The sequence below is a fragment of the Corythoichthys intestinalis genome, chromosome 3 (assembly GCF_030265065.1).
Source record: "Corythoichthys intestinalis isolate RoL2023-P3 chromosome 3, ASM3026506v1, whole genome shotgun sequence".
NCBI lineage: Eukaryota > Metazoa > Chordata > Actinopteri > Syngnathiformes > Syngnathidae > Corythoichthys > Corythoichthys intestinalis.
Window position 1 is genome coordinate 31,134,476 of NC_080397.1, and position 21,462 is coordinate 31,155,937.

General features: G+C 38.7%; 2 protein-coding genes across 7 annotated transcripts in view; both read left to right on the forward strand.

Annotated features, from left to right (window-relative positions):
• Window positions 1-300: 300 nt before the first annotated feature.
• Window positions 301-8,454, forward strand: unm_hu7912 (un-named hu7912). Its single transcript, XM_057831842.1, has 2 exons — window positions 301-508; window positions 3,983-8,454. Exon 2 carries the CDS (start codon window positions 4,032-4,034, stop codon window positions 7,221-7,223), a length of 3,192 nt encoding a protein of 1,063 aa, XP_057687825.1. The 5' UTR covers window positions 301-508; window positions 3,983-4,031; the 3' UTR covers window positions 7,224-8,454.
• A 435-nt stretch (window positions 8,455-8,889) lies between these two features.
• The window catches only part of gapvd1 (GTPase activating protein and VPS9 domains 1), a 43,880-nt gene continuing 31,307 nt past the window's right edge, over window positions 8,890-21,462 (forward strand). Inside the window, exons 1-11 of one of the 6 annotated variants that reach the window (XM_057831840.1) lie at window positions 8,890-9,287; window positions 10,164-10,194; window positions 11,876-12,090; window positions 12,246-12,513; window positions 12,605-13,177; window positions 13,261-13,344; window positions 13,442-13,576; window positions 17,749-17,941; window positions 18,512-18,592; window positions 20,443-20,600; window positions 20,799-20,928. In XM_057831840.1, coding sequence (XP_057687823.1) covers window positions 11,906-12,090; window positions 12,246-12,513; window positions 12,605-13,177; window positions 13,261-13,344; window positions 13,442-13,576; window positions 17,749-17,941; window positions 18,512-18,592; window positions 20,443-20,600; window positions 20,799-20,928 — 1,807 coding nt within the window. In that variant the 5' untranslated portion in view covers window positions 8,890-9,287; window positions 10,164-10,194; window positions 11,876-11,905. The remainder of the gene's footprint in view (window positions 9,288-10,163; window positions 10,195-11,875; window positions 12,091-12,245; window positions 12,514-12,604; window positions 13,178-13,260; window positions 13,345-13,441; window positions 13,577-17,748; window positions 17,942-18,511; window positions 18,593-20,442; window positions 20,601-20,798; window positions 20,929-21,462) is intronic. The other 5 variants (XM_057831836.1, XM_057831838.1, XM_057831839.1 and 2 more) reach the window with 5 other exon arrangements.

A 21,462-nucleotide genomic window follows, 5' to 3' on the forward strand; every position in this document is an offset into this window, starting at 1 on the left:
TGCATGCATAAGTTTTTCCATGTCTTTTTGAGTCAGAAGCCCCTTAATTCTGGTTATATTTTTTTAGGTGGCAATAAGCAGATTTAGTGACGAACTTTAGGTTCAACCCTTCTGTTACCCAATTAATAACTGAATGAGACATCTATCAATACTAAATTTGTTCAAAGTGAATGAACGGTGAACGATGAAACTGCATCCCTTGGAGGACACCCCTATCCTGATGCATCCTCCGCCCCACACACAACATACACACGTAACCACGCCTCTCGACGCAGACTCAGTCATGTCCCCCTCCTCTTCTTCCATCACGTACAAACACACCCACGCACGCTCTGTTCCACGTTCGACACGACTGGAAGGAGCGGGTGAAGCAGACATGTAAAGCATCGGCGATAAGAGGTTCGACGCATGGAGGCTCTCGGCAGGTGCGGCAGGCTGCAGCACACACCACCTCCTCCTCCTTCGCCTCTCCATCGCCCCCTCATCTGACCAGCTGCATGGGAAAACGGTAAGCCTCGACCTTCCGTTGCCATGGCTTATTTTTGCGAACTTAGCCAAAAGTCAAGCTCTCATTTACTTTGTCACGCTTCAAACCTGAAGCTTGTCTTTTTTTCTTCCCTGCGCAAATGATGTCATTTGGGCCACATCGAACGATTCGGGCCCATAGCGTGTCGCAGCAACGAAATGGACAACACACTCAGTCAGAACACTTTACGCCGAGGAAGTGTTAAAGAGATTTAAAGATCTGAATCTGCGGAGTTTTAAACCTGGTAGCCCAAATAGCCACAAAATAAGCGAAATGCGATTGAGTGAACGTAAAAAACATATTACAAGCATGTATACTCTGTTTAAAATCACGTTTGTATTGCAAGTATCAATTTGAATTTGCTGATTCAGAGTCCATTTTGTGGGAGATTTTGGCCCTTGTGCAGTGAAGGGTGCTGTGTGCTGTAGCTATGGAGACAGGATGTGGCATGCAATTTTAAAACTTGAGGGTTGAAAAAGAAGAAAGAATGAAAGAAAGGGTTTGCTTATCTATTCAGAAACTGCAATTAACCGTGAATAAAAACGTAGCATTTTGTAACTTTAGGCATATTAAAGCCCATTACAACCATCAAGGATGAAAAAAAAAAACCCTAATAAATTGCAACCTCAAATTGTATTTTTGTAAAGAATTTATGAACGTGTGATGACCTGGAGCTGTTACTTTGTATAGATTTTGCTGGGAAATTATATTACGTGTACATACTTTATTCTCATCAGTCTATAATTGTGTATTACTACAACACCACCTTAGCACTGCATTCAGTGCAGTTTTATTGTACAGCATTCAATCTGACCAGTCCCAATTTACTTTAATATAATCAAATCACCCAGATAGCAGATTGACGTTGAAAAGATGTTGGATTAACATTCCGCTGTCGATCTTATATCGTTGAATCAACGTCGCTTTTGCACCCTCAATTAATGTTGTTTCAACGTTGAAATCCTTACAAAACTTAAACGTCATTTCGATTATTAATAATATTGGAACAATGCTGAATCAATGTTATGTTTTCGACCAAAACGCCCGCTCATCCATAATTCAATGACTTTTCAATCGTATTTCCCGCTCGATCATAAATCAACTATTTGTCAACATTAGTTCATCAACTATAAAACAATGATAACCCAACCATCGCCTGACATACCAAAGAACAACGTTGTTTCAACGTCACTTGAGGTTGAAAATTTCAACGTCAACCATACTGATGATTTTGATGTAAAATCGACGTTTATTCAATGTCGGTCTGCCATCTGGGCACCTTAAAAATGGTAAAGCGGAAACATTATCAACTACAATGACTACAGTATGTACAAAAATAAAATAAAAATAAAAAATATTACTTGCCTGAGTGCTGCCACTTCCCATTTCTTGAACAAATCACTCTGCTCCTGTGTGTGTGACCGATGTCAGTCTTCAACGTGTCAAGCAAAACAGTATGTTATTATAGTAAAAAAAAGCTTCAAAATTCAATTTTTCCGATGTGTAATAATGGAGGAAAAGCTAAATAAAAGCCACCATTTCCCAAAAGTAGGCAATATAGCCATTGTCGGACATTTTTAAATGTCAGTACTATTTTAGCCAATCAAATGTGAATATCTCAGATTGGCCCACCTAGATGTCATGCATTGCCTAACCACAGTAGGATGCTCGGCTATTGGAGAAATTAACTTTAATTGACCCAGGAAGTGAAACGGCCCATATCTGAGTCTTAGGCAGAGAATGGAGACAGACAGCAATGGAATGAACAGGTACAGAAACTATACATAGCATGTGCCTATATTTTCTAGGCTACTTTTTCTGTGTTTCGAGTGTATCGCCATTGTATGGCCTATTTACCATTTACTTCTTAGAAAACCATAACCTGCCACGCCAGATTGATTGTTCCATACCGTTGCTACGTAAGATCCACTCGAAACCTGTTTCATGGGAGGAACCTCCAAAAAAGTAGATGCGTGCTGATTGGACGGTGGTTCTTCTCGTCACACTCGTGAAAACATTGTTTCCCATCAAAAAAAGCTTTTAGTGACATTCTTTACTTCTCTTTTAATGAGGAAATGTCCTTATTTCCCACACTTATAAAGCACATCGGAGTATAAGGCGCACCTTCAATGAATGGCCTGTTTTAAAACAGTTTTCATATATAGGGCGCACCAAATTATAATGCATAGTAGTAGTAGTGGTTGGGGTTGTGTTATACATCCAATAGATGGAAATGCACTAAAAGCAATGTTATTTCATGATTAACCAATACTGATCCATATAGAAGGTACATCGGATTATGAGGCCCTCTATCGGCTTTTGAGAAAATTGAAGGCTGTTAGATGCGCCTTACATTAAGGAAAATACGGTATGTATTTCAGACAAAACTAACCTATCTACAAAAAACACTTTGCATTCAGTCATTGTATTCAAGCAGATAGTCGCTTCCTGGTCACGTCGGCAGCTCCTGCCACTTTACCCTGATTGGCTCGCCATCAAAAGGCGACCAGTACTCATAAGAGTATGACGTATTGGTTAGTAGAAGAGCAAAAACAATATTTCCGGTCAAGAAAAGCTTTTTATGATGTTTTGTCCTCTTCGTTTAATGAGGAAATTAAGCGTATTTTCAAAAAAACATCAGAAATTAAACTATCAACAAGAACCGCTTTGCGCTCCGACATTTTATGTAACGGGTACACGCAGGTCCGCGCTGACACACCGGTTACATATATTCAACCACATTGTTGCCTTCTGGTCACGTCTGCAGCTCACGCCTCTTTCTCCTGATTGGCTTGAATATCAGATGACCGGACCGTACTGCAAGATGAATCAATTAATCTGGAAGTACCGTCTTGCTTGCAAGACAAATCAAAACACGCTGAAGAAGCGAAATGTCCAGTATTTATTGTTGGCTGTTGAGATTGATTGAGTGTGAACACACATGATTTTTAGGTGTGTTGGCGAGACATGGCAGGGACAAGGCTGGTCAGTTCTCCCGCATCACAATGAACAGATGGCAGCTCTGGTTTAGCTTGTGGGTGAGGGCCAACAACAGAGCCTATGTGTATGCGTTACACATGAAAAAAAAAATCTTCATAATAGTCATAGTCCTTCAGTTTGAAACTGATGGTCTCTTTGCAGTGATGAATTTTGTCATGTGTTCAAATAACATTTTGTTGTTGTGCTACCATTTTTTTCAATATACCAACAAAATTCTTTTACCTTTTTTCACATATTTAAGCAGGTGGGTTTTCGAAACCAAATCTGGTTTCTCATGAAGACTGGCTATTTTAAGTTTCGTGCTCTAAGTGATGCACAAGTTATATAATGTCTTGCAAAAACAGCAAAGCTAATTGTAGCCTGGTCTAAGCACATTTTTTTATTATGAATTTTTGTACAGGCACTCAATTTCTGCGCAGAAGAGAATTTGACTCAACATATTCCTGTCTTCCTCAGATTGTCCTGAAATGCCACGCTGAATGGAGGACATTCAAGTTCCACTAAAATGACCCGGACACATCCGCCTGATATCCTGACATCAACACTATATCAGGACATTCCTCTTTATCCGACAACTGAACAGGTCATTTCTCCTCACTCTTCTTTGCAATGTGACTTGAAGATGATTGATAAAGCAGAAATCATCAACAAAAGACATTGCCGCAGCTTCGACTTTCTTGAATCACTGGATGACCCGCAGTCTGTGTCTTCCCCAATGGAGTATCCTTATAAGCGTCCAGAACAGCAGACTTTACTCAAAGATCTGACGTGGAATGGACTAGATCAACCAGGATACCTTCGCTTCTCATCTCCAGATTTGTTTAACTCCAGGCAAATCCAACAACACACTATTCAGGACAAAAGCAGTCAAATCACATGGTCAGATTCTGTAAATAGAAAAAGATCAAGAAGTGCTCCCAGATTCAAATCCAGTCTCACTCCTGTGCCCATGTCTGTCTCGCCTCTGGAGGCCAACAAAGACAAGGACGCCCAAGACACATTGAAGTCCTCTGAAACACAAAGAGAGGCATACCCCTCCAGTAGGGCTTTTTTGAATGAGGTCCACCCTATAAAACTACAACCTCATGCTCCCCTTTATGTCTCTGATTGTTTTGATGAAGGAAAATCAGAAAAAACATCCACAACGCCTCATGTCAGGTGCCGCGTGGACATCAAACCAGATGCTGCTGTACTCCAACACGCATCCAGGCAGATCCCCAACCTGCGACCTGCACGACTGGCTTGGCAAAGATATTCACAGGCTAGTAGCAGTCGAGGTTTGTATGTACCACGTCAGATATCCTCACCTACACCGACTCCAAGTGAATGCTTCAGTGGAGATTTTAGACAAGGATATAACTATTCCACAAGCATGTCTCCTGTCTCTTACCAGCATCTAGACATGTATCGTATGCAGTCACCAACAGCAATGTATCAGGAACAAAGAGCTTACTCAAATCCAAACATCCCAACAAAGTTCTTTTATACAGAGGACCCAGTTCGATATCCAATTCACCCCTATTCTAGGGCATATCTTCAGGATGATAGGTCCAGTTTAGCCAGTCGGGGAAGTACTATAACAAGTCAGTATGATCCGAGGAATCGGTGGGTGCATACCCTTCCTCTCAGGTCATATTACACAAATAATTTTTCAAACCAGGAGCCATCACACTCATTGTATAGTATGCCCTATCCTACAAGTGAGGCAGGGTCCTGCTTTTCTCAAACCCCATCAAGCTCTTACTTTGGAGATGACCCCCGTTTCAACCCATACCACCAAAGTTGCTCCAATCTATATTATCCCAAGCCACCTAACTCTCATGAGGAGCGGTATTTTCCATCAAGGCAGTACCACACAGAAGGCCGAAGACGCCCCCGCATGTCACAGGCCTTTTCAGATGACTGGTATCGCTCAAGTATATCCGGTTATTCCACCCAGTCTTCTCCGTTCACCCCACCAAGAATAAGGACAGACACTGGTATATCCCCATGGTACACAACACACAGCATGGAGACAAGCAGGCTTGGGACGGAAGCCAAAAACCACTCCAAGTCTTGGGACAATATTCTTTATCCCCGCCATGACAGAGAACAATCTGTGCCTCGCGGAAGAAGTTATGAGAACCTGTTTTACCAAGGGAGGCATCGGGCATCACCCACTGTCTCATCTCAACCTGTTATTCTCAACCTTTCAAGTTCACCAAAGCGCTATGCTGCTCTATCTCTCTCTGAGACATCTTTAGAGCGAAGTCCAAGCAATCTGTGGAAAAATAACAAGAGTGGCCACTGGTTTGTGACTCCTGAGATCACCATAACTGATAATGACATATGTGCAGGCAACCGTGAGAGACGTGGCGTGCACGCCGTCAATTGGAATACTCTGGAGAGTGAAAAGAAATCTGCTCCAAGAGTAATAGATGTTAAGAAGTCATTCAACACAACAGAAGTGGCTAAAGAAAGGAAACGCAACAATGTCTCCCTTCAGCAGAGTCTGGAACAACTTGACGAGCTGTTAGCTGACTTAGTGGTTGATTACAAACCACCAACCAGCAGGAAGCCTAATGGGGACTTTCTGGATCAGCTTAAACATCTGATTACTGAAGACGATGAAAAGGTCAGGGGAGCTTCTGAGATTGAAAATCTTGAATGCCTGAGCACACAGCTCCCATCCTCTAAATCCAGTCCTGACACAATCAAAGACCCTGATAGTGGGTGTGATGCTTTACAAAGAAGTGCAGAAGAATGTTCTCCAGACCACAGTGCAGAAGAAGATGAAACCATGGTGTGTGCTAACAAGAAATGTAAGCGTTCTGAAAATATGTTCAATGCATGCTTGTACTTCAAGTCATGTCACAGCTGTTACACCTTTTACTGCTCTCGAAACTGTCGTCGGGATGACTGGGAAACCCACAAAGAAACATGTCTGTACGGCCGTGTAAGCAGTGTGTGTCGGCACACTATTAAGTTCTGCAGAGAAAATGCAGAGATTCATAAAGCCTTCTCACGTATTGCTAAAGCTGGGTACCTCTCCAGAGGAAGAGGTGTCCTCTTTCTGGGTTTTGCCAATCCAGACACTGCTGATAACTTTCTTCAAGTTGGGCTTGAGAGCCTTGGCATGTCACCTACATACCTGTCTCTCAGAGAGCTGGATAGCTTTAAGGACAACTTAGGTGAATATTGCAAGGAACTGCAGCAGGCAGGTAATGAGTATGACCCAAGTGAATGTTTTCTCTTGAATGTATCTGTTGCTGTTGGTGAACTAGTGCCTAACAGACCCTCACCAAGGGTCCAAACACCAACGGTTCGAAAATATGCAAAGATATCCTTGGCATCTTCAAGCCCAGAAAAAAAGCTACTAAAAAAGGATAGTGAAATGGAAACTCTTATCCTTACTCCGCCACCGGGAACGCCGGCCCTTGACCAGGAGGGCGAAGAGGGAAGAAAAGCCAGGGAGGTGTGCTTCGTCAACATTCAGCGTGAACTCAGGATCAGGGGAGTCTTTCTTCGACACGAGTACCCGAAAATCTATAATCAGCTATGTGAGTTTGTGGAGAGCAACAAACGGTTCACTCCAACTACTATTTATCCAATAGATAAGAGAACGGGGAAACAGTTTATGTGCATGATCATGGCTGCATCAGAGCCAAGAACATTAGACTGGGTGGATACCCCTCATCTTTTGGATGATATTATTTAGGACAGCTCTGGAAACGAATAATAATGATGTCAGTTACACTAAATGTACATAATGTAAATACATGCGATTTGGAAAATTGAAGACTGATGAGAGAATTTGCGAATGGACATTTTCCTTTCATGTTCTACTGACCTTTAGCACACTTAAATTGACCTACGATGCACACAAACATCTGCAAAAGTTTACTCTTGCTTTGAATTTCTTGCTCTTAGTAAACTCAGTAGACTGCATGTAAACTGGGCACAAGACAACTATTCATGTGTTTGAGATACTGTATGAATGTGTATGAATTATTCCGTTTCTGCTCTACAATGTACAAAGCACACTACATTTATAGTATTCTATATGCACATCTTCTTGCCCCCACGTAATAGACACAGATGTGTCATTTAACAGAAATCCCACCAAATATTTTTCTCCTAAACAATTATATCTGAAATTTCTATCATACCCTGTTAACATAATATTCCAAATGGTGACAAGTATTGAGAATATATCCATTTAGTAAATTGTATTTGTGTGGCTATTTTTATATCAGTCTTTTAGTTACTGTTTGATAGAATATGACGTACAATCAAGACAGCATTTTAGTTTTCCAGATACTATGAATTTTAGATAAAACTTGATGTGCTTGGTTAAACTGCTTTGTTTAAAAGTGGCCTTTATTTAAAAATATGTATTTTAAAAGCTAAGTATAATTTTTTAAAATCTTATGACTTAAAAGGTTGTCTTGACTAGCCCTTAAGACTAGACATAAATTTTGCCCAAAGCATGGTATTTTTGATTCAGGTATGTTATAAATATGGAGTATTATTAGATTTAAAACAACATATAGTATATTGAATTTGATGCTCATAAATAAGAGTAATTTACCTTGATGACTATTTTTTGGGTGGAGTTTGTAGACCATATGCAATACAAGGAAAAACATACTATAATATAAAGAATTATCATTATTAATATGGAATAGTTTTTTTTTGAAGAATGTTTTGGGAAAAATTGTTTTCTTTAATCTCCAAATGAAAAGAACGTTCCCAAAAATCAGCAACACTAAAACGAGATAAAATATGCCTGCTTCCATTGTCATTGCTGACTAAAATAAGATTGCTCTTTTACTGGATTATATCTTTGTGCAAGATTTCAAATTTATATTTTGTGATGTTTATAACCTATATATAGGTATATAATAAATGGAATTGAACAAATTACTTCAGGGTCTTGCTTCTGTGCAACATACACACATTTTTTTTTTTTTTTTAAATTTGTGAATACGATATGAATAATAAAAAAAAATGTCAATAATTTTTTTGTCAATAATGGCAGATTGATTGCTGCAATTAAGTATAGTTTGTGATGCTCATTCAACAGAGTCTACCATAGATTTGAGCATAAGAAACGTTTGGAATTCTTCCATTTTAATGACTCGCCTAATCAGCTACGGATCAAAAGTGTACTGTTAGTAATGCTTTACTGTACATGGTTTGCATTGTTTTCATTATTAGACTACCATCTAGTGGATAAATGCGTGTACAACAACTATCTGGTCAGCATGCCGCAAAAAAAAAAAAAAAAAAAAAAAAAAAAAAAAAAGTGATGCAGTAGCATAAAATGAGGCCAGATTTATATAGATTCTGATTTTCAATGCTAATTTAGGATAACTGTACCAATAAAGGTTCATAAATAGATAAAAGTCTATTATCGTCTATTGAAATTATTTAATATTTTATGAGATAATTCGCAATATAAAATTACCACGACACATCCAACGTCGGTATTGAACCATTCTTTGAACTTGATTTAATAATTTTCGAGAAAAATGAATTAAGAGAGGAATAATGACATGGGATCTTTCCCTTTTTGAGTTTTATGGTCTCCCATTACAAAGGTTGCGCATGCGCATAACGCGCGTCTCCTCGTGATGACAGCAAATGACAGTCCAGTTCGCTCCTGCAGAACAGTGAGAGACGGCCAACCGCGTACAAACAATTTTTCTCGCTTGATACGTCTAACGACCCACCGTGTTTAGTGGTAATATAATACATCAACACTTACCCTTTAAGTTCGGTAAGTTGCCCAAATTATGTTGCATCTTTTGTTGCGCTTACATTTGTCACTGTGTAGCTTACAACCTAAGCTAAGCTAATGTAGCTGACTGAGGTTAGCTGGTTAGCTTTCCGCATTTGAATAGCTAAGGTTCGAAACCTAACTGGTAACGTTTGCAGGATAATGTTTGTTGTATGAGAGTCCTTCTACCAATATAATGCGAACTTAGGAACACTTTGGTGGTACAGATTGTGGAACATTAATATAGCTTGAGTCATTGATGCCCTCCAAACTAGCTTGCATGTTACTAACCAATGTAAGTTTCATATTGTACATGTTGGTAGTATTCGAATTAATTGTGATCGGCTCTCGTGTTAGTGCGCCAACGCAGTACTGCAAATGTATTTCCACACACGTAACTGTTATCAAACAATAATTCTGGTTAATAATGCCAACATCAACTGCTCACGTTAAGATTGTTTATGCAGGTGTATTTTGTAAAATGAGGGCGAGATTACTGTACCACTGTAGATTTAGTATTGCTGTAGAATTGAACTATATTCCTCAACAAACTATTGATCTCTGACTCAAGCATTCACTAACGTATTTAACATGATCTAATGCTTGTAAAACTTTATTGTAGTGCATTTGTGTAAAATAAGGTGAACATATACTTTGGCTTGTTTCAATTACAATGCGCCTCTAATGTTATCAGACTATGCAGTAGTAGTTACATTCACCATGTGTACACTTGCAGGGTGTATAGATGGGATTGCAAAAATGTGCATCCTATATAGGCAAATATTTTGGGACTGTCTTGTCCATGTCGTCCTTCCCTTTCACATATCGATCACCCATCCAAGCGTTTTTGCTCAAATGGATACTTTTATGTTGCAGCACTACTTTGTGCAGTTCACCACTGTGAAAGGTGAGTTCAATTTAAAAAAAAAATTGTGTGTGAGAGGATGATCATTCAGTGGAATATAGCACTTAATCAAAAGGGCACAGTCATTTTTTGTTTCAGAGAAGGAAAGATATCTATCATCATGTTTTCAATGAACACATGGTGCACATCATTCAGTAACACAATCCCAGCTGTAATACCTGTACATTAGCTTTGCACAAGCCCTTCTGCAGTTTGTATAAGGGGTTAAAATTCTGCACAGGCTATCATACAATTTGCTTATTGATCAGTTGAGAGATGTTCTGATTTACCCTCACCAACTAACCTGAAAGAATCTTACTAGTCACTCATGTATTCTTTTTATCAGTGCTTTAGATTATCTTCAACAAGTAGTATGGAAAAATTTGTCCAACCCAGTAAATGTTGTGATCCAGTTTCTAGTCAGTCAAGGATGCTGCTTACGCTGTTTGCTTATAGGTATTTTGGCGTTGAGAGGGAAGTAGGAAGAGGATGTTGGAGTCATATGTGTCTATTTGTTTGAGAATTAATTTCACTTCAATTATGCGTCCATGTTTTGATGTCTGCTAATAGCTATTGTTGGAGCAGTTACTGTAATATTTGTGGTTGTTATAATTGGCTAATCTACAATTAAGTCCATAAATGTTTGTGCTAAACAGAGGGAGGACCAACACATTTTACTCAAAGCAAGTATTTTGTTCCTAAACAAAAAACACACAGATTTTTAAAGTGTGTTGTTCAGGAGTTTTGATGTTTTATGAGATTTTTTTTTCAAATGGCAATCTACTCCTTAAGCGCTGATTGTGAGATCGGTATCTCTTGTTCTTCCAAGGGGAGTCTATGCATGGCTCATTATTATGTATATAAATCTGCATAACCAATTGAATTTGTCAGGCACATCAATTCTAATGCTGTGGTTGTCTATTAGCTTGTGAGCATTGTCTTTGCCTTGCAGCCATTCCCATTATGAGGTAGTTTCAAGCAGTCTCATCTCATTTCAATCCCCAGAGCCTGAACAGTATTTACAATGTTACTAACCATCCACAAGAAGAGACTATTATGCAGAGGATTCCCTTAGTAATCATTCAATTTTCATGCTTTTCTCTTCAGTTTGTTTGCCTTGGCTTTCTAAAGCTTGAAAGGGAAAAGCAGTTAGCGTATTCAGCTGTTGCGATTTCAGATCCTTGTGAAAAATGTGTTTACACTGCCACTTCCTTTTTGTTACTCATTCATATTGAATGTCAGGTGGAAATATATGTTTTTAATTCTGAAACGGTTGGTAACATGAGGCAACTGTTAACTATGTGATAGCATATCTGCCACGCAGTTGCCAGGTTCTAGGTTCAAATCTCATCTCAGGCGCTCCTTTGTGGAATTGACCTCTTTATGGGTTTTCATATTCGATGGGATAATTTATACAATGATCAATTCTAAAAAATATAGTGGGAGTCATAAATCAATGTGCTAACTTAATGCCGTGTGTGTGTCAACCTGAGGTAATTTCTTCTTGTTATTATTTGTATTTGATCATCGTTCTCCATACTTACTAATGACAACTGTAATGGTATTTAGATATTTTTTAATGAACTCATGTCCAGAAGTTAAACTGTTTCCTTTTATGGTAAGAGTTGAATTGTTCTTAGATTTATTTTATTTTATACAGTTGCCTCTCTCTTGTATTTATTAGATTTACCTTAGTGTGTGAGAGCTGGTGAAGATGGTGAAGCCAGACATCCATACTCTGGCCCACCACCTGAAACAGGAGCGGCTTTATGTGGCATCAGAGAAGCAGCTGATCCAGAGACTCAACAGTGATGTCCTGAAAACCGCCGAGAGACTATACCGAGCTGCATGGATTGCCAAACAACAGCGGATCAACCTTGATCGGCTCATTCTTACCAGGTCAGATGACCCCTTCTGACATTATTTGTAGAATATCAACAAACATTTTTTTGATATAATAACTGATTTATGAATAACTAGCTGTCATTCTCTTGTAGGAGGTGAGAAGTTGGATAATAACATGACATTTGTTGTCTTTTTGTTGCTTTGATAAGTGTGGAAGCCTCTCCAGCTGAATGTTGCCAACATGCCAAAATGCTGGAAGACACACAGTTTGTTGATGGCTACAAGACTCTGGGCTTCCAAGAGACCATCTATGGGGAGTTCCTGGCCCGTATGAGGGAAAACCCCAGACTGGTAGCATCTTGCCTTGTGGCAGGTGAAAGATTGAACCAGGAGCACACTCAGGGGGTCATCCACACCGTTTTCACCTCACTTTATGGCAACTGTATAATGCAAGAGGATGAGAGTTACTTGTTACAGGTTTGGCCTACATTCACACTCATCTAATAACTATTTTAGGACTGACAAAAAAAAAAATCAATTGTCTGCCTTTCCCCTTGATTACTCACAGGTGTTGCGGTACTTAGTAGAGTTCGAGCTAAAAGAGAGTGACAACCCACGACGCCTTCTGCGACGAGGCACATGTGCCTTCAGCATCCTGTTCAAGCTCTTCTCTGAGGGCCTGTACTCAGCTAAACTCTTCTTAACTGCCACCCTCCACGAACCCATTATGCAGTTGTTGGTGGAAGATGAAGACCACCTAGAGACCGACCCAGGAAAAGTGACTGAGCGCCTGACTCGTGTCCAGCAGGAGCGTTTTGGAGAGAAAGGCTCTGAGGGCTACAAACAAAGAGTGCAGGCAGCTGTTGAGACCAATGAAGCAAAGTTAGTTGCTTTGGTCAACAAGTTTATTGGTTATTTGAAGCAGAACACCTACTGCTTTCCCCATAGCTTGCGATGGATCGTATCGCAGATGTACAAGACTTTGTCATGTGTGGAAGGTTTAGAGATAGGAGAGGTGCGTACCATGTGTACTGACTTACTACTGACCTGCTTCATCTGTCCAGCAATCGTTAACCCTGAACAGTATGGTATCATCTCAGATGCCCCTATTAATGAAGTGGCACGCTTCAATTTGATGCAGGTAAGAGGTTAGGGAAGAAAAGTATTTCTGTTAATATATACTTTATATTGCATGATTTCCTTTTTTTTTTTTTTCTTACAAAGGTTGGTCAGCTTTTACAGCAGTTGGCGATGGCTGATGACGATGCAGACCCTAGACGAAAAAGCTGTTTGTCCAAATTTGATAAAGTAAGAATTGCTGTACATGATGGTTAGATTTTCATTCAAACAAGACGTTCATTTTTTAAATTATTGCTAATATTATATTTTTGTATATATTTTTCAGAGCTGTGTTGCAGCTTTTCTGGATGTGGTGATTGGTGGCAGAGCAGTTGAAACACCACCTATGTCATCAATGAACCTTCTTGAAGGCCTTAGTAGGACTGCAGTTTATGTTTCGCATCATCAATTAATTGCATTGGTATGAACTTTTTAATACAACTCTATCTTAAACTCAGGGTTTGTACGGGTCCTTGAAACCCATTAAAATGCTTGAATTTTGCGTAGTCTTTGAAAATGCTTGGAAGTGTTACTACACAATATTTCAGCTACTCTAGAAATATAAATTATGAACTAAAATAAAATAAATTTGCTTCATTGCTGCTACATGCTCGTTCTAAAGCTACTTTTCCTCAATGTCCTACGTCACATTGTCGCTTCCAAGATTACAGTGCATTTGAGTCCGTGTGTGAATAGTTAGGAGCGAACAGTATACATATACAGTAGTATTTAGATCCATACATGTGCTTTTGCTGTTGTTTAGGACAATGCTGCTATCGCCCGACCGGTTCCTCTTTTTGTCATTTTTTCCGTGACCTCCACACCCCCTTTGCCAGTCGCTATTTAATCCAGCTGGGAGCTACTTAGCTCGGCTTCGTTGTTGCTAGGACTCGGTCTACTCACCGGGCTCTCGACAGACTCCCTTTGTTGCACAAGAAAACAGCCACTTATCATTTTCTAAGGAGTAGGAGAGTGTAATAGCCTTGTAAAGTGCTTTACTAGTTTTGGCGAGAACAGAAGTTTTTTGTTCCACACAAACGTACACCGAGATATGATTTAGCTTAGCAGTTGGAGGAGTGAGTGTCCCAAACTTCAAGAAAGTGCATTTATCAAGATTTCCTTGTCCGTGACTTATGTGTCCACCGATCAGCATGCTATCACTATGCCAGTACCAGAGTTATTTTTGGCAGCCCTTTTAATTTTTGTCCTTTTTGGATGTAAATACTTACTAGTCTTAAATCATATTTTAGTTATTTCAAAACGTCTTTGTCTAATTTTAGTTGATGAAATCCCATTCAAATTTAATCTAGTTTTAGTCGACAGCTACTCAAAATGTTTTTGTCTATAAAATTCTAAAGTTTTAGTCCAAAAATTAAGGTTTCCACAATTTGGGTAGAAAATAGACAGAAAAGCATATATTGTAGTGTCTACAAGGACAATGCCAACTTCGTGCTGATCATACAGTCAGCAGGAAAAGCAGTACATTATTTTCAATTAAACCCACCTAGAATCCACAAACTGTGTACATATATGTATTAGGGGAGCAAAGGTTCGGCTAGCCCACGGTTCGGTTTGAACCTCGGTTTTGTGATCACTGTTTCTGATCGGTTTGCTTTTTGCATTTTTTTTTTTTTTTTAAACTGCCTTTATTTTACTTTTAAGAAAATGAAATACAATTAAAATGTAAACATGTTCGACTGTTAAAATGCCTCTTAGCTCTTTGGCTAGTTTAGTGATTGACTACTGAAATACACACACAGTAGTAAAAAAGTTACTTGGCAAAGTAACTGGTGTTACCTTTCATGTTGTTTTTCATATTTTTCAAAAAAAAAAAAAAAAACACAAAAAAAAACATAGTAACCTTTGCTATGTTTGGAGGTCATTTAATGTTCTTAATCAACCGTTAAAGTTGATAAAATTGCTCCTGTTTTTGCATTAGTTCCCTTCTGTCTACTTTTGACATGTGAAAATGTTAAAACTTTTTCATCATTTAAAGATAGACTCAAGTCAAGATTTTGCCGATTTAGGAGTATTTTAGATAAAGAGTTACTCACGTTCACAAGGAAGGTTCACTACAACAGAGCCTTTCTGAGAAGTTTACTGCTCTAAAATGGCGGCTCTTTACTAACGCTACCGAGTCTGTCATTTCGCATGTAGTTCTAAATGCATGAGATATCTAGGCTTAGGTTGTAGGCTGTCGGCTACAGTCAGGAAATATTGGCGCCACCTAGCCTAGCATCGCGTTTGCTACAGCGTCACAACAAACACTCTTCCCTCTCCGTGCCTCTGACTTTTCTCGCGTCATTCAACCAATGTATTAACGAATGGAGGGAAAAAAAACATAATGCACGAAAAACGTACAGAATTTGAACGTAACGTACGGCGTAAACGTTTAAAAATCAGCGCTCACTTGTACAAATTACGCCGAGACCGTACAACTTGACAGGTATGAATTATAGTGGACCGTCTTAGTTAGGTAGTAGCACTCTGTAGCACGGAACGTCCAACTATCAGTGGTCATGGCGAAACTGTGTGCTTTAGCAAAGTCATTTTCGATGGCTTTGCGTGCCATTTCAGAAATGTCGGGGAATACGTTGTTGGAGAAATATGTCCGTGAGGGAACAATGTAACGCGGGTCAAGCGTTGCAAATAAATTAACGAAGCCCGCCCTGTGTTTTTAGTGGTGTCATCTCCAGGGTTGTCGTGCTCTGAGAAAGTGATATCTGTGGGTGATGCCGGCTGAGGTGCCGGAGTCATGTTAAAAGTGTTGCCATTAGCATAGGGAACAAGCGCTGAGCAATGCTTGCAAATTGTTTTTTTTTTTTTCTTTCAATATTTTCTCTCATTTACTTGCGGCGGGGCGGGAATTTCTCCACAGCTGTGCTCCATGTTGCACACAGAGCTCGACCATTTCATTCCACAAGCGTTCGGAATAAATTAATTGCAAAAACGAAAAGGCGCGGTTCATAAAGGCGTATTGAACCGTACAGGGCGAACCGTATGGTTCGGCTTTGAACCGCAAACCGTTGCACTCCTATTATGTATGTGTGTATATATATATATGTATATATATATATATATATATAATATATATATGTGTGTGTGTATATATATGTGTATATATATATATATATATATATATATATATGTGTGTGTGTATATATATGTGTATATATATATATATATATATGTATATGTGTGTATATATATGTATATATACACATATAAATGCATTTAAGAGGATACTCTCCACGCGAAAGTTGAGGCCTATGCTAACTCAAAAGCTATGCTAATGCGACAAGTTACATTTCGTGTGATGATCACTCAGCAAAGACCTTTAAAGGCTAAAGCAACAATGCATATTCTCTCTTGCCAAGATAAAAAAAAAACTAATCTTACCATGTTTCCGAACAAGCAAAATGGAGGGCAGCCTAGCTTGAAATATATCCTAAACTCTGGTGAAGAGAGTGAGGGAGAGGTGGAGCACATCTCACATGAGTGACATGACCCAAACACTGCTATGATGCAAGCTGACATACTCCACTACAATATGAAAACGTCACGCATTGTGAACATACGACTGAAACTTTGTCACATTTTCATCTCATCGTCTCGTCAGACCAAAACTGGCATTTGTCTCGATGCTTAGTCTCCCAAACCACGTTTTTAGGTCGTCATCATCACAAAAAAATTCTTCATCGATGTAATATTTTCATTATTGTCATTGTTTGTCAAAATCAAAACAACAAAATCAACACTGGCCAGCACCTCTGCCATTGGACGTGCTCAGTTTGCCACAAAACGCTCGTTGACACAGGGTACACCCCCTCCTAGGGAGGTTCAAAATCGGCACCTATCAAACTAAATTTCTCAAGGGTCCGGGGTCTTGGAACATTTTGGAAGACGTTTGTGTACTTGTGAAAGGGCATCATTTTATTTCTGCCTCATTGTAATAAATAGGTAAGTAAACATTGAGATAATGTTCAAAAGGTACTGGAAAAACTGGAAAAATGGTTTTGAAAGTCCTTAAAAAGTGCTTGAATTTGTACACGAAAAAAATGCACAAACCTTGTAAACTACATGGTTAAAAATTACTGGGCGTCCATTATTTATGATTCCAGCATTACCTAGCCTAGTCTTACCAGAGCAATACTGGAGTTGTACAGTATTTGGATGAAAAATATTTGTAGGTAATACCAATTACATGAAAGTCATTTTGTAAATTGCCAAATGTGTGTATAATGAGCAGTGCTGTATTCCTTTGTAAACATTTGTGACTGAATATTCACTCTCAAGGTCAGATTATGAAATGGTTTTAAAAAAAATCACAAGTTTTAAAAAGGCAACCTCTTGACTCTCGAACTGTGGAAACAAGTTCTGTGGAATATCAAATCACATTTCATGCCGCTGTCTGGTGCACGTCTGGCCAATACCTTGTTCGCGGTATGACTAAATTATACCAAATTGAAAATTGCTATGATCAGTTTGGCTGAGACTCAAGCCCCTTAAAGTTGAAGTGAAGAACATTTTAACATAACAATTCTTTGTTTTGGGCTTATAAACCAATTCCTTTTGTTTTCTCTTTGTGCATAGGTGGATTTTGTGCGTAGTGTCACGGCTGGAGACCACCTCCGGGAGGAGGAGCACATGGCCTTAGAAACTCTGCTGGCCAATGTGCCCCAATCACAGACTGGGAAGAGCAACAGTCTGGAACTCACCCCTTCCAACACCCCCCAACTCTCCCCTGCGAGCACTCCAGCTAATAAGAAGAACAGGCTCCCCATAGGTACTCCCCTCCTCCTTATCCTGTCTTTTATAATTAATTTATTGCTAAGCTGAATATGATGCAACCACTTGTAAATGTTTGATGTGCAGGTGTGTGGGCCATTTTGCACTCTGATGTTGAAATGAGAACTAGAGGAACAATTAGAATATTGTTTGTAATGAGGAGCAAAATAAACAAGCTGGGCAGTGATGGCTAGTTAGAGGCCCATGTTTTTATAGACAGTTAATGAGCTCTTTTTCAGCTTGTTATAAAGATAATTAGCTTGGTCTGGATTGGGGCTCAATTACAGAAATGACAGCCAATTAAATTACCAAATATAAATGAACTTGACTTTAATTGGAATGGTGGAAAAGATGCCTCAACTACCTTCATTAATATTTTCAAGACGAATGATTATAATGTACTGCCTTCTTAATTAGAAATGGATCACTTGCTGATAAAATATGATTATAATACACCAACTCTTCATACTTGAATTACTTCTGAATCGAAGTGTGAGATGTATATTGTATTCTTTCTCCAACTTCCTACTTTGTCCCTTTCTTCCTTATGCTGCCATTGAATGACCAGGACAACACTTAGCCGCTATAACATCCTGGGACCCTACAACCTCCTCCCTGTCTGCTCATATTCCATTAGTAACCCCTTTTGGTGGGTAACCTGTCAGTTGCACTGGAATTAGAAGTTATTAGTCTTGTTTTGGAGTAGCTTTTTGTCAGATAATGTTCTTAGTTCACCAAAGCATGCGCCAAGCACCGTAGAAGCTCAACCCCAAGTGCTGACACCCTTTCACTGCTATTGTACGTGTGCTTTCACCCTGCATGCTTTGCATTGAATAGCATTATGCTTCATTACTTAGGCCAATATATTGTTTCTCATGGGTTGTATAATTGTTGAAATGTCGATTTTTTTTTTGTCTTTTTTTTTTTTTTCTTTTTATAACCAAGGTAAAGATTCAGTTAAAGACGCAAATTAGTGGTATTGTTTCTGAAAAGTCGTACAATCCAGTAAATCCTTTTGTCATATGCCCACGTGTTGGAAAACAATAGGATTTAATTTCTGTTCCTCAAGGCACACTCAACACTAATGCACCCCATAGAGCCAGTCATTAAACTTCTCAAAGGGAACTGATAATACCTTTTACAGGACTATTTTCAAGTGTTTCTAGCTGGAAGGTTAATGCCAAAGCAGCGCACTGGCACATCTGAGTTAAAAATCGAACCTTTTTAGGGTGCAGATGGACCTCAGTTTTAGACTACCATATATTTTGACAGTAGTAACAGATTAATATACTCTGTTTCCACCGACAAACTCTACACATTATAAAAAATACATAGGCATACAAATTTGGGCCCTGAGGGTGTGCCTGGAGTATCGTTTGCATGCACTGTGTATTCTGAATGTTTTAATTCGCTCTTTTATTTTTGGGAACCGACCCATGAAACCCACCAACGCTTATTCAATAATTTTTGGGGGAATGAACAATAAATGTGATGCAAATTCTTTTTTATGCGTCAATGTCATTTTCCTTTGTAGATTAATGACACTGGTCTGTTGGATGTAGTATTTTATTTTATTTTTTTCAAATTGATTTTAATATTTTGTGCAAAGGGAAATTTTATGGCAAAGAGGTCTTTCTTACAAAGTGGTTTAAAAGCTGACACATTAAAAAATAGTCCAAAAGCAACAATATTTACCAAAGTAATACCTATTATGCTATGATTTAGATAACTGCATACACACAGACAAACTATATAACTACGGATATATATTATATACAATTATGCAAAGGAATGGAAAGATAAACTGGTATTGGGTGAAAACATATGAATAATTTGTGTAAAATACCACGAAAATATTAATATCAAAAATGTCAACTGCTTGAAAACTAAAGCATACAGAAGATAACTGATGGAAGATCTGAAATCGATTACCAAAAATTGTATAGAACCAGTTAAAAAAAGAAAAATTGTTAGCCAGTGCTAATGCGTATTCGAGAACAAAGGAGTGTGAATGCACAGTATGTGTTATTTTCTTTATGCATCAATGTATTTATAATTTTGTTCATATGCAGACTAATAAAACAATTGAAAACTCTTTGAGGGACAATTCGCTATCTGCCAAACTATATTCATGCTACATTTCTGTTACATTTGACCGATTAAATATGTCACAGCTTATCACCAAAATCAACCTTAATTTTTTTTAGATCGATGATCACAATCATGTAATCTCCCAGCCGTAATATCGATAAGCTCAATGTTTGAACAGGATTTCCTTTTAAGAAAATACATGAAGTTAATCAATCACTGCAATAACACATTCAACAACAACAACAAAAATAATTTATTCATCGATATGCATCTATTTAGCAAATAAATTGGATGAGAAAAATGAATCTTTTTTTCAAATTAATTAATTTGGAATTAATTAATTTATTATGATTATTTTTATTGTTTTTTTTTTTTATCTTTACATTTTACTTTCCAACCATCAAACAGCAGCTGCTAGGAGCCGCAGCCGTACCAACATTGCCCAGGAGGGGGAAGCAGAGGCTAGCTCCCAAGAGTCGTTACAAGAACTGATGCCAGAAGAGGTGCTTGTGATATCGTTTGGAAATGGTCCTCAGACTGTCCCTGGAATGATGTCAGAGAATGAGGTAATGTGACTTGAATACATTTAACTGCCATAGAGAAAATGATGTTATAAATAAAATGACTTTCCACACCTTTCACTGAGTGGAGGTGTGGTTATCCTGTCATGCATTTTATGATTTTAATGGCATAATCGTCAATATTACTGCATGTAGCACCTTCCTCATATTAAGAAGAACTCTCCACTCTGTTGCCCACTATAGGTTTTGAACTGTCAATTGGCTGATGCTGCACAAGGTGACAGCCATGCAGACGACACAAAGCTTCATGGTAAACCGGACAAAACACTGCGCTTCTCACTCTGCAGTGACAATTTGGAAGGCATCTCTGAGGGTTAGTTGTGTGTTGACTCGAATAAACTAGAAAATAACTGAGGAAGAGCAACTGTCTGCACTATTATTTAAAGCAGGGGTGGGCACACTATTCAACAAAGGGCCGCAGTGGGTGCGGGTTTTTGTTGCAACCCATTAAGAGGACACATTTTCACCAACCTGCTGTTTTACAAGTGCAGTCAGGTGCTTCTTATTTCTGCTGAAACCTCATTGGTTATACCAGCTGTACTGGGTCAGTTGGAACAAAAACCAGGACCCACTGCGGCCCTCGAGGACCGGTTTGCCCACCCCCGATTTAGAGAGTATGTGTTAGGATGTGATCTAATACTGTTTGTGTTTTACTGTTTTACTGCTTCAAACAATTCCTTTAAATTACAGTCGACTATTCACCAGTTATTTTTGGGACGAGTCGACTTTTCAACTCATAAATTAATCACATTATTTATTGTTGTTTCTCTGGGCTTTACATTTTAGCTGTAAATGTCATGAGCATCGTAACCTAACAATACGCCTTGAGAAAAGTAGAGCTATGAAT

What these genes read in the sequence shown, in the direction of transcription:
- unm_hu7912 (XM_057831842.1), top strand. Translation starts at nt 4,032, where the DNA reads ATGACCCGGACACATCCGCCTGATATCCTGACATCAACACTATATCAG.